Genomic DNA, 16764 nt, shown 5'->3' with positions numbered 1-16764 from the left:
GTCGTGGCTATAGGGTCTCGTCACCGACATGAGATTCCATTTGCGGAGTAGTTTGGATGAGTCCGGACAATCCCGTTCAGCATGGGTGGGAAGCTTAGGTGTCCCAACTTCGATGATTGAACGTGAACTCCCTGGGGTTCTACGTGGTAGGAATACTAAGACCGTACTCCCGGTGGGGGATCCCTTCGGGGATTTCCCATTAGCTGCAAGGCGGGGGGAATGTAAGACCGTAATCCCGGTGGGGAATTCCTCTGTGGGTTCCTTACTAGAGGCAAGGCGTAAAGACCGGAGTCCCTTCGGGGTCCCCTCATTAGATGCATGGCAGATGGATAAAAGACCGAATCTCGGCTACTTGGGTGGGACTTTGTTCCGCCGAGGTAATTTGAGGCGATGGCGCCCCCTGTGGAGCTGTGTAAATGCTTAATTGTGGGTCCCCGGCTCCGGGGACCACCAATTGATAGAACACCAATGAACAAAAAGTAGTGGTTCCGAAACAGTCGCCTTCTATCTTAATAATATTAGTTATAACTGGTTACCCGTACGAATTACGGGTAAAAATGTATTTTGCCCGGTTGATATCTTTTTTACAGAGAAATTAAAAAAAAAGTAAATTTCATTGTTACTCTTTTAACCCTTTATAGTCGGAACTTCAAAAAATCCTTTTGAAATGTGCACTTATACCGTAAGAAAAACATGTATACAAATTTTCATCAATTTATTTTCAGTAGCTTTTGCTGGATGTTGATGAATCATTCAGTCAGGACATGTTCTTTTTACATACATAGATGTACGAAAATAATTAATATATCTCTATGAAGGGAAAATAGATGATACTATCTTTTATATGTGGTTTAAAAAATTTCTGTAATATGTAATTTTTTAATTGCTGATATTTATTCAGAATTTGCTTTACAAACTATGAAATAAGATTTCAGGACATGTTCTAATGATGAAAACAAAGAAGAAAGTTCATATAACCATAGATTTGGAAATGCACGTTAGCGAATGTTGGCTGACGAAATATTTCTCCCTGATTTCTGCGCCTTCGGTAAAATTAAGCCAGATTGTAATCCTTGAGACCCAATTTATGTGTTAATTTAGTGGTTTTATACGAAATCTGACCTGAAAAATTGGGAAAAACATAATTCACAGAACTGTATTTTTAGTAGTTTTACTGAAATGTAGGGTAAATGACAAAATGTTGGAGTCGAAAACACGTTATTTATATTTGACTTAAAATTTTAACAAAACTTGTAGAGAATTTGATATTTTACGTAAAATGGTTTGAATAAAGTACACAAAAACTAAATACAAACGTAAGAATTTCGAAATTTATTAAAAACCAAACGCATCAAAATGTGGCAGATTTTAACTAAGTATTAAACAAAACAAAATTTCTGACCACCTCAGAACTTCGAAGTGATCAAGTTATTGGAGAGCTTCTCTGCCTACCCGGCCTTCTAGGAACTTGTTGAACGCAATACATACTTCATAATCTGGAGAAGGCACAATCCTGTTGGAAAATTTGGTCCTCCATATTTTCAGTCTGAGAAAACATAAACTTCTCTAACATTTACTCTAAGCGAATAAAAGTCTGCACATAAAAGTGGCACAAAAATCCCATTCCTACGATTCGTGTGTATTTTCGTAACACCATATCACTTTATATAATTCTTGAGAATTCTACTCATCAATTTTGTTTATATTATTTTGTCAGGGTGGAGTTTATATTCGTATATTAAGTATGTCATCCTTTATATGACCAAAAATATTCTCCTTAAAAGTTTTTACTTTGTTCTGGATTATTTCTAAAAGACCCGTGTCGATCATCGTCAAACATTTGCAGCGTACAAAGTTTCTGGAAGAATTTCCGAAGTCAGATGTCTTAATTTTACATTTATAGAAATAGATGTTTTGTAGTAGTCCTACTTTGTGTTCGACGTTAAGCTGATTCTGTTTTTTGCCCGATTTTTTAGGGTTTTCTTTCTTGAATGTTTCATTCTATAGTTTATCAGAGGTATTTAAAAGTATTTTACTTTATCTATTTTTCCATACCTGATTTTTTTAAAAAGTCACATATTGTGTTTTCAGAAACTACAGTTATTTCATTCAATAAGCTATATATAGTTATTTTTTATTACAAAGCCGCCTAAGGGACCACACCATTATCATTTCTTAATTATCATTTCATTTTCTTTCATCCGCATTATAAATTATTTCTCTAAATTTTATTTTACCCAAAGTTCTCCTCTTTTTTCCTTAGATTTTGAAGTTCCTCTTTCATCCGCTGCATATATTTTGTCTGCCTTGTTTTCATTTCCAAACTTTTTCGAAAATTTGTTTATTTAGTCTTTTTAGATTCATTCAGATCAAGGGTCCCAAAAATTTAATCTTCTTTTTTTAATTACAGTTTCCAAATATTCTTGCTTTTATAAATTTCCTTATTTGATTTTAGCTATAAATTCTCCTTAGGATTTTCCTTTCGATTTTGTGGAGATTTTCTAGGTCAATCAGATTTGCAATTTTAATGCCGTATAATATGCCGTATTTAATGTCTGACTACAGAAACTAATATTTTTTTCTCTTTTTAAATATTTTTTTTTTTTAAGTAATGACATTGTTTTAATTTTATTTTAATGCAATAAAATTACAATAATTTGACAAATTATTAAGTGTCCTTTTTTTCTAGAGGAAATATAATTAAATAGTTCCTTATCTTTAATATATTTTTTAACGCTTTTTATTTTACCAATTTAATTTGTGGTTAACCTCTAAATTTTCCGCATTAAGTAAAAAAGCGTTGTTGATGACAGGAAGCTGTGACGTATACAAGGGAGGTATATGGTTGTTTTTATTATTAACATTATTTAAAATAATAATAATAAAATCAAGAATTAATAATGATATTGATAATAATGACGTATAACGTAGTATATATATTTCAAGTTCAGATCATCTGCTGAACAAGTTTACCGGATGACCTTGATAATATTAAAAACTGGAAGAGGAAGAGTTTTAACGGATATTGGATTTGCTCGATGATGATTATTCGTAGTAATTATTTTGGTAGGCTTGTGGCGGTCGAATGCCTTTCCCCCCGCTTCTACTATATAATGGTTAGTTGTCGAGGTTGAACTATTCAGTACTCTGTGTGCGACACACCTCCATACTTACACTTCTACTTGCCTACATTAGGTTAAAAACAGCTGACCAACAGTCAACGTATACAATACAGATATCTACAATGCAGTCTCCAGCAGTATCTTCATACAAATTTCTTTTGGTGAGTGATAATTTCGTGTCAGAATCCAACATCGTGTTCTTTTTTAATTCTCATATAATAAAACAGTGATTTCGTGGTAATTAATTAAAATCAACGGTGTTATCAGTAGATTTCTTTAAAAAAAATCTTATCAGTATTACTGTTTGTCGTAATAATAGTGCGGTGTTCAAATTAAGTCATTGCTTATTTTATTTATTCATGAAAATATATCAAAGGAAAGTGTAAAAAATAATTTTTTGATAGTTCAGTGAAATTTAAATTTACTAATATATTATCGAATACAAAATTTTTATTTCATTATTTTTTTTCTTAAATAAATATTAATTGTTATAATTTAAAATAAACTCTAATAAGGATGATGAGGAATCTATATGACAATATTTATTTATTTATTATTTAACAAGTAATAATATCCGTAGAATTAAATAATGATCAACCCCCGTAGTTATGGCAATGGAATACTTGTTTGCTACATCAAACTTTGCGAATAGAATCTAAAAAATCAATATCGTTGAGATATTTTACTTTATTTAAAAAGATTAATTAATTTCACGATTCCTTGTTTTGTTTTAGATTTTTTTCTTTTTCTTTTGAAACAAATTAATAATTAATTAAAATTAGTATACCCAACTAACAGGGAATATATTTTTTGTTGTTTTTTTAATAAGGTAAATTAAAAAATGTTCTGTGTAGTAACATAATATTTCAATTTCATATATAGATAACCATTATGATAGTCATAATTTGTGAACTTAAATTAATTTTTTTCATTATATATATATATATATATATATATATATATATATATATAAAATATTACATTTCGTACATAAAACGATAAAATTTATAACTATAAAATTTATAATTATAATAATAAAAATTTAATATTTAATTTCAGATAATAAATAGTTATTTGTTTATTTAAAAAAAAAAAATACGACAAACTAATTTTGTTAAGATATATTTTTTAAACTCTTAATATAATACTTTTTAATAGCAGTTACATTATAATCATAAACCTATATAAAGCTTACATTCGATTTCACATTAATAATCTGGAACTGTTACCCTAAATAACATTTCGTTTTATTTGTATAGTTATGTCAGTTTTATAATGTCATTATATGTTATTACACCATGCTAAATGAAATTATATTATGAACACAATACATTCATACGTACTTTCAGATTTTATATGTATACATATTACTTAATAACTTCTTAAGATATCAGTTACATTTTAGTTAAAATACTCGGTTTTTCCAAATATAAGAAAAGATAACGATGTTGCTTTTACTATAGCTTTAAATTTAGTCCACCCCTCGTAATAAAATTGAATTTTTCTCATATCAAAAAAAAAATCTGTTATAATTGTACAAAGATTTGTTACATAACTTTTAAAATTAGTAAAAAACGAAATATTATGCTAAGAAATTCTTTTCTAAAATATCACACCAATCTCTGTGGCAGAGTAGTAGCATCTCATCTTCTATCTGGAGGTTCTGGGTTTGGGTAACAATCAGGCGTATTTTTCACTGGCTCCAAAATTAAATTTTTCATTATAATCAATCATTAATTGTTTCAGGGTGCTAGCCAAGATAAAATTGAAACTAACGGAATGTAAAATGTACGGATTTGAATACTAGATCGTAGATACCGGTGTTCTTTGGTGGTTGGGTTTCAGTTAACCACACATTTCAGGAGTGGTTGACTTGAGACTGTACAAGACTACACTTCATTTACATTCATACATATATCATCCTGGTTCATCCTCTGAATTAATACCTTATGGTGGTTCCGGAGGCTAAACGCCGATTGTGGATACTGATGTTCTTTGTTAGTTGAGTTTCAATTAACTATACGTCTCAGGAGTAGTCGACCTGAGTTTGTTCAAGACTACAAATTTACTGGTACATTATATTGATAAGTCGCTGACTTTAATTGTTGATGCAACTATAAATAAAAGTATTAAAAAACCTAACATATTAAAGAGATTTGAATAAGAAGTTATAATTTAAAAACTATTTTTTTTAATTAATTAATCTTCTCTGTATCTGCTAAAAACTATTTCCATTCCTGATAACACTTCATTTTAAAGAATAAATTTGAAAAACTAACAAATTGATAAATTTAAACATACAACATTTGAATGTAACACATTATTTGTAAAATTCTGATAAATTTTATTAACTGTTTCCATTGTTTGATATCTCATATTTTTTACAATAATAATAATTTAAACAAATTTAAAATCCAAAGTTAGGAATTTTAAAAAGTTTTATAAAATGTGTGCCTTTTTTTTCTTTTTTTATTTTTATTGTGAAGTAGTATATCTGTTTCTCTTTCTTATCCTAATAAGAAAAGTACTTATTTTTTAAAGGATTGACTCAAGTTAATCCTTTTTTTTTCTTAATGATCCACCACATAAGCTTGAAGCTTGTGCCTGGAAATGGAAATGGAATTTTGGACCTCCGGATGAAAGGTCAAGATAATACCATTCCGTCACCAATTAATTAGTTAATTTTTATTTTTATAAATTCGAAAATGATTCACAAACACACACACACACACACACACACACACACACACACACACACACATATATATATATATATATATATATATATAATATTTAGATATTACACAGAAATTATATTCAACGTTTATACGTAATGAACTCATTTGTATTTAAATAGTTACTAAACTTAAACTATATCTATTTAGCTAATGCAACCTTGATTACGTTTTCTTAGTTAGTCTACATTATTCTTATTATTAATAATGCCTTGGCCTTGCCTTTGAAAGAATTTGTTCTTTTTAATGTCAAGATAAAAGTATGCGTATCTATATTTTAATTGACCATTTAATTTTATTTTTCCTTATGAAAACGAAGTGACTTTTTAATTTATTAATAGTTACTCCTTTCCTTTCTTTTTTTTATAAGTTGCGGGGTAAAAGTATATATATATATATATATATATATATATATATATACACCCTAATTTTTATTTTTTTATAGTAACATCTTTTTTTAGAATTTTTTGTTACCAGTAAATAATAGTAAAACTAAAAAATAATTAAAATATAAAAAAATAATAATATATTTAAATGAACCCAAAGACATTCCATTTAAAATAAACCTTTATTATTATTATTATTATTATATATATATATATATATATATATACTTTTTTCATTAAAAATTTTATACCAAAAAAAGATTTTTATTTTTATATATAAGTTATATACTATTTGTATATCAAGAATTTTTCCACAATATTTCATAACATTATTTAAACCCGCTTGTATGCTTATGGTACCGAATAATTTACGAAAATTCTTTTATATCTTGTATAAGAAAAATATATATCATGTCATTTTTACTCGCATTTTATTAAAAATCAAATCAGGCATGAGATCATACAGTCCCTAGATTTTATAAGTGGGGAAATCGTTAGTCCAAATCGAAACCTTAAATATACTCTATTTAATTTTTTAACGCCGCCTTTTAATCTTTTTGTTTTTTTTAAACGGCCTGCTAGGCACCACATTAATATCATTTCTTCTTTACTTCTTTTCTAAATTTTCTTGTAATATCACCCGTTTTTTTCTTTTGTCCATTTTTACCTGGTGTTCTTTCTTCTTTCATCTGCAAGAACCTGTGTATTTTAAATTATTTATCTAAATTTTTACCCAAATTTTTTTTATCATAAATTACGATAATAAGTAAATTATTATTATAATTTTCTGATTTCTACCCAAACAAACAATCGTCCTCTTTTATCATTAAATTTTGAAGTTCCTTTTTTATCTGCTTTATGTACCTCTTTAGCTTTTTATTTTTCAAATACTTTTCCGAAAGTGTGTTTATTTAGTCTTTTCGGATTTATTCAGAAAAAGGAATTTTAATTTTCTAATTGAGTTTTTCCAAATCTTCTTTGTTTTTTTTTTTTTTTTGTATAAATTCCTTATTTGATTTTTAGTTTTTAATGTTTTTTTTTTTTTTTTAATAATTAAATATTATTTATAATGTGTTAGGTAACTATATTGTGAACTGTTCACCACGTTATGTTGTTTACATTCAAATTAACTACAGAATACATGACAGATGTATCATTCTCTTTAGTTTTATTCTTGTTGTAGAACATTAGATTATTGCTTACGCCTCTTCATTTAGAAATAATATTCTCTATTAACTGGGATTGTCGCTAAAAAAGTACAAACTTTATTTCATGTTAACGGTTTTGAAATGAACCTTTATATTAATTTTAAATGTAGTAAAATTTTTCAAAAGCTACGAATTAAATATCTCATATAAATTAATAGTTATTGTTACTTAATTAATAAATTTTTATTTCTAATTTTTTTGTAGTTTAAAATGAAGTTTATTATTTCGTAATCTTTTAATGAAAATTTAAAAATATGTTATTATTATCTTAATGTGATTAAATATGTTATTATTATTATAATTTATAATATGTTATATTTTACTTAAAATTACCGAAAAGATGATGAAAATCAAAACTGATATTCTTTGTCTGATGTATATTTTATATATTATTTTATCCATAATGTTATAATTTTCTTGTTAATCATTGACCCGTTTCATACTTAATGTATGGTTCATAATTCACTTTCCCGTTAATCATGCATTACAAGGTTACGAACGTATTACCTTATATTAACTTTAATAATAATTAAAAAAAAAAAATGTATAATTAATTCTGGCCACATTCTAAAACGTAGATTGCTATGTGACAAAACCGGTGTTGACCTTTTCTTCTTTGTGGATTTTTACAAGGTTATTTATCCATTGAATCAAGTAAGTTTACGGATATATTTCCTGTGTTATTTCCCAATGTAAATTCTTTCAATATCTATGCTTTTTATATATCTTGTTGATAAAGTTATTTTAATCAATAATGTTGTTAGAAAAATAAATAAATATTTTGCTTTTGTTGATTTAGTTATAGAGTATATTTTTAATAATATCCTCGATTCAAAAAAAAGAAATTCGGAAAAATTATTTAAAAAAATAAAAGAACTTATTTTTTTCTATGAGAATGAATTAAGAAAAATTCTGGCTGCTTTATTAATTAAAATTGAACTATAATCTACAAAGATTTAAATTATCTTCTCCCTCAGTTAATAAACTTTATTTATGTAAAGCGTTTTATTAAAAAAATAATAATAATTTTTAAAAAAACCAGTACACAGTATGTGTAAAAATATTTTTTGTATTTTACACTAAAATAATTTTTTTCAAAATCATACGAAATGTTTAAAAAAAATTAGAATTTATTTTTAAAATTAATGTCATTCTTATCATGAAACAGTACTTGTTTCCTCTTTCTAGTCGATTTAAAAAAATATATAAATATATAATCTAACAACGAAGTTGTTAGACTATATTGCAAATTGGATAGTATTCTAAACTTACTTATATTAGTGATTAAATTTAAAATGATTATTACCTGTAACAGGATTCATTTGTATTTATTCATTGTTTTGCGCAACTAAAAAAAAACTAATTTTTACCGATTTTCGAAGAAAAAAGTACGGTATTATTTTCGGTCGCATGGTGGGTTTGGAGGGTAAAAATTAACTTTCTTTACGTTTTGAGGTATGAGGAGTACGGAAATATCATTCAATTATAACGTATATAAAATTTTGTGGCGCGAAAATTTCCAAAACTGTTCAGTCAGTTTCATTGACATTTACATGCTGTAGTTGTGTATCTGTAATTGTGCATCAAAATTTGATGAAGATTGGTTGAGTAATTTTTGAGTTACGCTCAATTTAAAACTGAAATAGAGTTTGAAGTTATGTTGACTGTATAGTGTTTTTTCATTCGCACTTATGCAGCGAGTCACAATGGCAAGTGAGCTGATACTTGATACTTTTGTGTAGAGTCTACTGATTATTCGAACGTATGTAGCGCGTTGAACTCTGAATATCATGCGTTTCTGACTGAAAAATAGTGTGGCCGTCGGAAACGGAAAAGTCGGTGTCTTCTTGTGCCAGAACTGCTGAAGAGTTTTTTTAATGATAAATTCATTTTTAATTATTAAAAATATAATTAAAATAAATAAAATTGAAATCCTATAATAAGGATTCATTAATAGATAAATGTAAAAAATATTTGTTGATGTTAAAACAGTATGGTATAAAACTTTGAAAAGTTTTATAAATGGATTGAAAAGTTTAAATCTTGTCTAACAAAGTCATCGATTTTCATCCCAGAAAAAAAAATTACATTAATTTTCTTATACATAGATCTCGGCTTTTAGTAGAAAGTAAATTACTGATGTATAAATCAATCTTGAAGCCTGTTTGAACTTTCGGGCTTGAATTGTGGGGTACAGCATGCAACTCCAGTACTGATATACTTGAACGCTACCAGACAAAAACATTGCGAAAAATGTTAAACATACCCTGGTACGTAAGCAATAGCCTCATATAATGATCTTAAGTTGCGAAACGTTCGGTAGGAAATCTCTGAGGTCAGCCTACGGTTTCACAAACGATTGGATCGGCACCCGAATTATTTGGCGGTCAATTTATTGGATAACACAATCAGTGATTTAACAATATTGCTAAGGAATAATATTCTTGGTTTACCTTATCGTTTCAATTAGATGACTTTATAGTCTGGCTGTACGGAGTCTAGTGTCTAGTATAGTCTAGTGCTCTTCTATTTCATTTCTTTCATTTCGTTGTTATCGTTATGTCACCAGCCGCTGGGTCTGTGACTACTTAATGTTAGTTCAATATACCTCTTATTTACTTATTGTTCAATTATCTTGCGGTACAGATTGTAAAGTTGCTGTGTCGTTATAATAAAAATAAAAATTCTTATTTGCGAGGTCAAACCCATCAAAATTTGAAAAAATGCTAAAATTTTTAATGCGAGTACAATCTGTTACCCATAAGCTAAATTTCTACAAAACTTGTTCGAGAAAGATTTTAAGATGTCGACTCACAATCACAACGACACCCGAATTTATGTTTGTACGGAACTTAAACAACTATTATTTTTAGTGGAAAAAATGTCTTTTAGATTGCTTAACAAATTCTTATAAAACATTTGGATTCAAAATTTTGAACCGGAATCCAGAAATCAGAATTTAGAAATGTCAGAACATTCGAGTTCGTCCTTCACTGAAATATTCAAAAACTATGGGCCAGCCGGTAAAACGATGTTAACAATATTTTGGGAATATAAAACCCCAATTTATTGTGATTATTTGAAAGAAAAACCTACAATTAACAGCGAGTACTATAATTTACTAAAATATAAAGTGAAACCCGCAAAAAGAAGGGAACGTTCTGATTTTCTCTCAAAATGAGTAATTCTTGTGAACGATAATACTCGCTCCATATCCCTCAAAAGACACGGAAAACCATTTAGAAGTCGGGTTGGGAGGTGTTCCCACATTCAACTTACACCGCACCATCTCTCGCCATCATAGTTTTTGTTTTACTCTCAAAGGACTTTTACGTAGTACAGGTTCGGAAATAATTAGTTGGTCAAGAATGCGGTACAAGAATTGTTCAGTGAGGTGAAAAATTCTTTACTACTGAAATAAGAAATCTTACAGTAAGATGGACAATTGCCTAAATGCATCTGGGAATATGTTGAAATGTAGCGTTAGTTTCATTGGCATTGAATAAATAATCATTTTTCTACACTCATCCGTCCCTTTAATTATTAAATGACCCTGTAATATTTTTTGTTCAAACCGCAATAATTCAAAGGAAAATATTGTGTAATGTAATTGAAATTGACTCCTTGTTAATTTTCTAACGTTTGTTCTAGTTTAAATTTTATTTATTACCATCTTTTTTAAGGATAAAATTGATAACTATATATTTTTTTATGTAATTGATGTACTTGAATTTTATAGCGTAAACCGAATGCAATATTTATTATTTATCTTAACATATAAGTGATTCGGCTTGCAGTATCCCACTACTTGTAGTTGTGCTTTACTTAAAATTACAAGATAATCGTGACTAAGACTAAGTAACCATACATAGTCTGTTACGCTGCCATGCACTGCCATGTGCCATGCCAACTCTACCAAATAGTGTTGTTAATAACTTAACTTTATAATATAAATAGATTTCACTTGATTTAAATTATGATTATTTTATTTGAGCTTATTAGCGCGTGAAGTTGTGTTTTTTCGAGGCCGTTCTTGTGTCGCCAATCAGCTGGCGTGAGAGACAATGTGCCATATCATAGCGGATATATTTTTTTTACATATATTACAAAACTTTATTATTCATAATTTTTACTTATAATTTTTATTTTTTTATTTGATATTATATAATTTCTAAAGTTTTATTGTTTATAGATTATTTAATAATAATGAAATAAAAATAATATGATTATTATTTCGTTGCCGGCCATATATGGATCACGAAAAGATAACTACTTATTTTACTTTTTTCTGTTTATTATTTCTTTTAAATATTCTTTGGGGGTGTTCTTTCTGAAAACCTTTAATTCTTTATTTTATTTTTGAGGTTGTTTATGTCAAATATTAATTCTTTTTTAATGCCTATTTCTATCTATATTTTCTAGTTTGTCCTCCCAACCCTTATTTTGTTCAGTTTTTGTATTTTCAAAAAAAAGTTATATACTTTTTTTTAGTTAATCATTCTTCATTCAGTCTCTGAAGTGGAATTTTTTTTTTTTGCTCAATACAATTATAATCACAATCGGTTCTCCTGCAGAGCCATAAGTAAGTTTCCTGGCAAAAGCACTTGATAAGAAGGTCCTTAAGGAACCCCCAAAATAAATAATACACAATAAACAGTTGTAAGCAAACTTAAAGTCAAATATGAAATTTCAAGCTGTCATAAATCACAGACCAATAATTTCAGCACCATATAGTCCACAAAACAAATATTAATAGCAAATAAAAAAGAAAAAGACGTAACAAGAAAGTAACAAGGTGGACATAAAAATCAATTCTTTTTTTTCTAATTTCATGTATTATTTTTTAACAAAAGTGTTACTGTTCAATTTTTGGATTTATCCCAGTACACTTTAATGACTGGACTCAATCAATATTTTCCTTACAATTTTTCTGTCTTTCTTTTCTATGTAAATAATTATAATTAATTTTCTATTTTAAAGTCTTGTATTGCAAATAATGTTTCTGAGCTACAAAGAACTTCTGGTTTTATTACTGCGTTATAGTGTCATATTTTAACGTTTTTAAATAAACAGTTTTTGTATAAATTAAATTTCCACTTACCAACAATTTAAAAAGTGTAAATCCTAGTACTTTCGGAGCTGTTACTCCATCTTCAGGGATTTTCTAAAAGATTTTAATTTAAATTCAAATCAATAATAGTTTTTAAACTAAACTGTTATGTTTATAATAGTCGATCATTAAGAATAAAATTGATTCGTACGTCAATAAGACAGTAAAGTAACGTCATGTTTGTAAGATGTTTGCGACTATTATGAAATAGATTTAATATTAAATGAAATGTTACCAACCTATTAATTTATTATTATATAATTTGTTTACATATTAATAGGTTACTAACCTATTTTTAAATTGTATACAACTAACCACTTTTTAAATTGTTTGTAAGAGGAAATTTAATTTATACAATTTTATTAATACCAACGGTGCCAAATGCTTAGTAAATTAAACATTTTTTTGTTATATACGCTCTTAACTTTCATAAAAGCTTCAGTTTTGTTGTTTTCTCAAAGGTATTTAAAATTATTAGTTTTATTAATGTTTTCGTAACTTTTCTTGCGTACTGGTGCATTCTTATGAAAAGACATATTATCTTTTTTTCAAATGATATCTCTAAAACTACCTTTACTTAAGAAATTCTAATCTCATTCTGGTGCTTTCTAAGTTTAAATGTGCAATAATTAAATCATCTACCATCGTTAGACAGCCTATAGATTCTTTAGTTTTTCCCAGTTTTATATATTTATTGACATTATATTCATCTTCAAGACTTTCCCATTTTCTAATAACTTTCTCTAAAACACAGTCGAAAAAAGTGGAGGTAATACAACTTCTTGTTTAACTCCATTTACAACTTTGAAAGGTTGTAAAGAGTTTCCCATAAATTTAACTTTAAAGGTTTTTATTTATCCACTTTTTTCCCAATGGTTTGTTATTTGCTTCAATCCCATTTAAAATTTTATTTTTTTAATTCTAAATTAAAAAATGTTAAAGTTTTTGACGCTTAATTATAGATATAATTTTTTTCTTTATACCTAGGTAATAATTATTAATTTCTTATTGGCGATAACAACATATTAAAATTATTAAGCGTGACCGGTGTTCGAATCTATAATCTTTTGAATGAGACAGTAGCATTTATAATTTGTCACGGTGATCAACATTTATAATAATAAATAAAGTCAAGTGTAATAATATTTTTTATTAGTTACAAAACATTAATTGTATTTATTTATTATAAAAAAACCCCTATAGGATCATTTATCAATTTACGAGTAAAAGAGTTGATCTGAGATCTGAGAAATTTTGACATCTTCTGTAGCCTTACTATTTGTGAGGATAAAAAATACGAAATTTTTTTTACGTAGTAAATGTCCCCTTGTCAATACTATTATTTATTGATTAAAGCACCTTCTATAAACTGATTATTTATTAAATAATCTAGTTATTCCAAACAATATTAACTCTAGTGTAACTCCTGTTAACTAGTTTGGCCTTGTCAACAAGGCGAGTTCCGCACTGTGTGTCGTTAAGTCCAATTCCGTAAGTATATATTAAATCACATTCCATGGCATTGAAGTTCAATCCACCCATATCCATTTCCAATTTCTCTCTGTCTCTCTCTCTTTCTCTCTTGCCCTCTCTATCATTGTATACGTGTTTTTATTTTTTTTATATACATTGAGAGTTGTTCCTTTCATAATATAAAATTGTTGTAAAAAATAATAAAAGCTGTGGTAAATTTTTAATTTTTTCAAAAATTTGGCTGTATTACATTTAAAGATTACAGTTGTAATAAATTTGACATTGAAATCATTATAATTCACTGTAATAATAAAAAGTTTAAATTTTGTAATTGTTATGACCATCAACGTTTAAGAAAGGTAGGTATTAATAAATCTTTTGCATTAATAATTGATGGCAAAATTCCAAAATTTTATTTATTTATCATTGTATTATAATTAATTTTAATATCTAATCCAGGTTATTTTTTATTTATTAATCTTTTTTTTATTTTTTATAAATTTCTTCACTAAAAATAGACTAGTTAGTATCTTACATAATCACTGATCATTTTTTGTAAGATATATTTACAGTTAATGTAAAATGTACTTTTTTGTAATTTTATAAATAAATAAAGAAGATTTTAATTAAAAGCTTCATAAATATTAATAAAATTTTAAGTAGAAATAGAATCTAAAAAAAGTTTATAAAATACTACAACGTAAAATATTAAAAAATTTAAGAAAGACAAAAAAAAGCTGACAACCCAAGTTGTTATCTTTCCTGGCAATGGTTACTTATTGTTATATAGAGGAAAAATAATGATACATGAAAAGTTTAAAAAATTCAACAAATCGATCCCTAAAATCACTTTTCAAAAAATCGGTTTTGATTTGTCAAATGGAAGAAACTAACAAAAATTCCACTGGGGGGGGTTTGAATTATCATTAAATTTTATTGTTAAATTTAGTTGAAATAAAAGTTATAGAAACTAAAAAAAGCTTTAAAAAATAAACTTTTATCGGCTCTCCTACCCCCATTATTGCCCCCAAATTATTATTTTTTTGGGCCAATTGCACTGCTATTATACTTAGGAAGACATAAAAAATATTCGATTAAAAATTATGCAATAAATAAAATAATAATTTTTTTCTGTTTCTGAGAAAGTGAGAGAATTTGGGGCAGTTTTTTTTTTTTTAATGGTAAGATAAATAATTTTCTTTAATAAATAAGTATGCGTGGACTGTGCTTAATATAAAGCGAAGTTATGTTTACAAAATTTTGAAAAAAATTGAACCAATAGAAACTATCTATCCAACCCCCTTGAAATATTAACCTCAAACTTTTACCAGAAAATTGTCTCATATAGACGAGTCTCTGTGCCAAGTTTCATCAAAATCATTTTTCCACTCATACGTTATTAACCTTCAAACAAGTACATTAACACACGTACATGCGTAATACATTCGTACGAATATTACCCCCTCCTAATTTTTGTTTTTTTTTTTTTTTTTTTGGAGTCAATGGTTCATGAAACATTAAAAAATGCAAAAAAACATTCCCATTTTTTGACTGATTACCATACTCTCTTTCTTGTAGCATAGATTTAGAGCTAAGGTGCTAGGAAAGTAATAAATGAACATTAATACGAAATATTTTTAAATAGCGAAGAAATTTATCCATGACAATCGGGTAATTTATGAATTTTAAAAATGTTCTATTTATTAACGGAATAGTTAAACCAAAACTTTTATTTAATTTTTTTTGATTCTGTAAAAATTAATTACTTCTGTTAAAAAAAATGTGTACAATGTGTATATACAACAGAGCTATGAAATATATATATATAAAATGTAAAGAAAAAAATGATTGTACCCTTTTTGTTGTAAAACAATGCTTCGTGAAAAAAGTGTACAAATTCTAATAACATTAAATAACAAAAAAAATTTTTTGTAACTTCTAATCATTATTTTCGAACAGTAATAAGTTAATAAAATTCTTATTTTTAATGGTGGGGGATTATTAACTGTCTAATGATAAAAAATCTTTTTTCATCCTAATAACGTCGGATTCAAACAAAACTTTTTTTGTAATTTTAAATATATAAGTTGAAACACTTAAATATTAGAAATATTTATAAAAGTCAAATTTTTACGGGTGCAATTTATGAAAAAAAAAAAATTAATTTTATTATTTCTAGATGTATTCTGATTTTTTAATACATAACATTAAAAAATTTTAATTCGAACTACAATATTCACTTGGAAGTATTGTACCCTCCTCAGTATCTGCATGATATATTTAAATTTAAATTTAATAAAATAAAATTTCTTAATACACACATCATTACACTAAATTCGTGATGGTAACTATTTAATCGGTAACTATTAAATAACTATTATAATAAATTGGTAGAAGAGTATATAATTCAAACTTATTATCGCTCATAATTAAAGTTATAAATTCTGATTTATATGATTTATAACATCTTAATTAAATTCTAATTTTAAAGAGTGTAATGAGATTTCCGCCGCCATTGTACAGGTTTAATGATTACCTTACTTCTCTATGTACCGCCCTTTATGGGTGGAGAAATGTAACAGTAAGAGGGAGAATTTTCCCCCCAGAGGTAAACTTTAAATCTCTCCCCCCTCGCTTTTGTCAGTAGGATCAAAGGGTTGAATCCATCCAGTTTAATTCTTTATATAATTATCCCCTATTTTGACAATATATTGAATTTATTTTTATTTA

At 26.9% G+C, this 16764-nt stretch overlaps 1 protein-coding gene across 1 annotated transcript in view; it reads left to right on the top strand.

Moving 5' to 3' along the window:
* The first annotated feature begins 3154 nt into the window (after positions 1-3154).
* Positions 3155-16764, top strand: part of LOC142320875 (uncharacterized) — a 50710-nt gene continuing 37100 nt past the window's right edge. Inside the window, exon 1 of the mRNA XM_075358854.1 lies at positions 3155-3283. Within this exon, the coding sequence (XP_075214969.1) occupies positions 3245-3283 (39 nt within the window). The 5' untranslated portion in view covers positions 3155-3244. The remainder of the gene's footprint in view (positions 3284-16764) is intronic.

Source organism: Lycorma delicatula, chromosome 3 (genome assembly GCF_047948215.1).
Source record: "Lycorma delicatula isolate Av1 chromosome 3, ASM4794821v1, whole genome shotgun sequence".
In the NCBI taxonomy this organism is placed as follows: Eukaryota; Metazoa; Arthropoda; class Insecta; order Hemiptera; family Fulgoridae; genus Lycorma; species Lycorma delicatula.
This window is presented reverse-complemented; position numbering and strand designations above follow the sequence as displayed.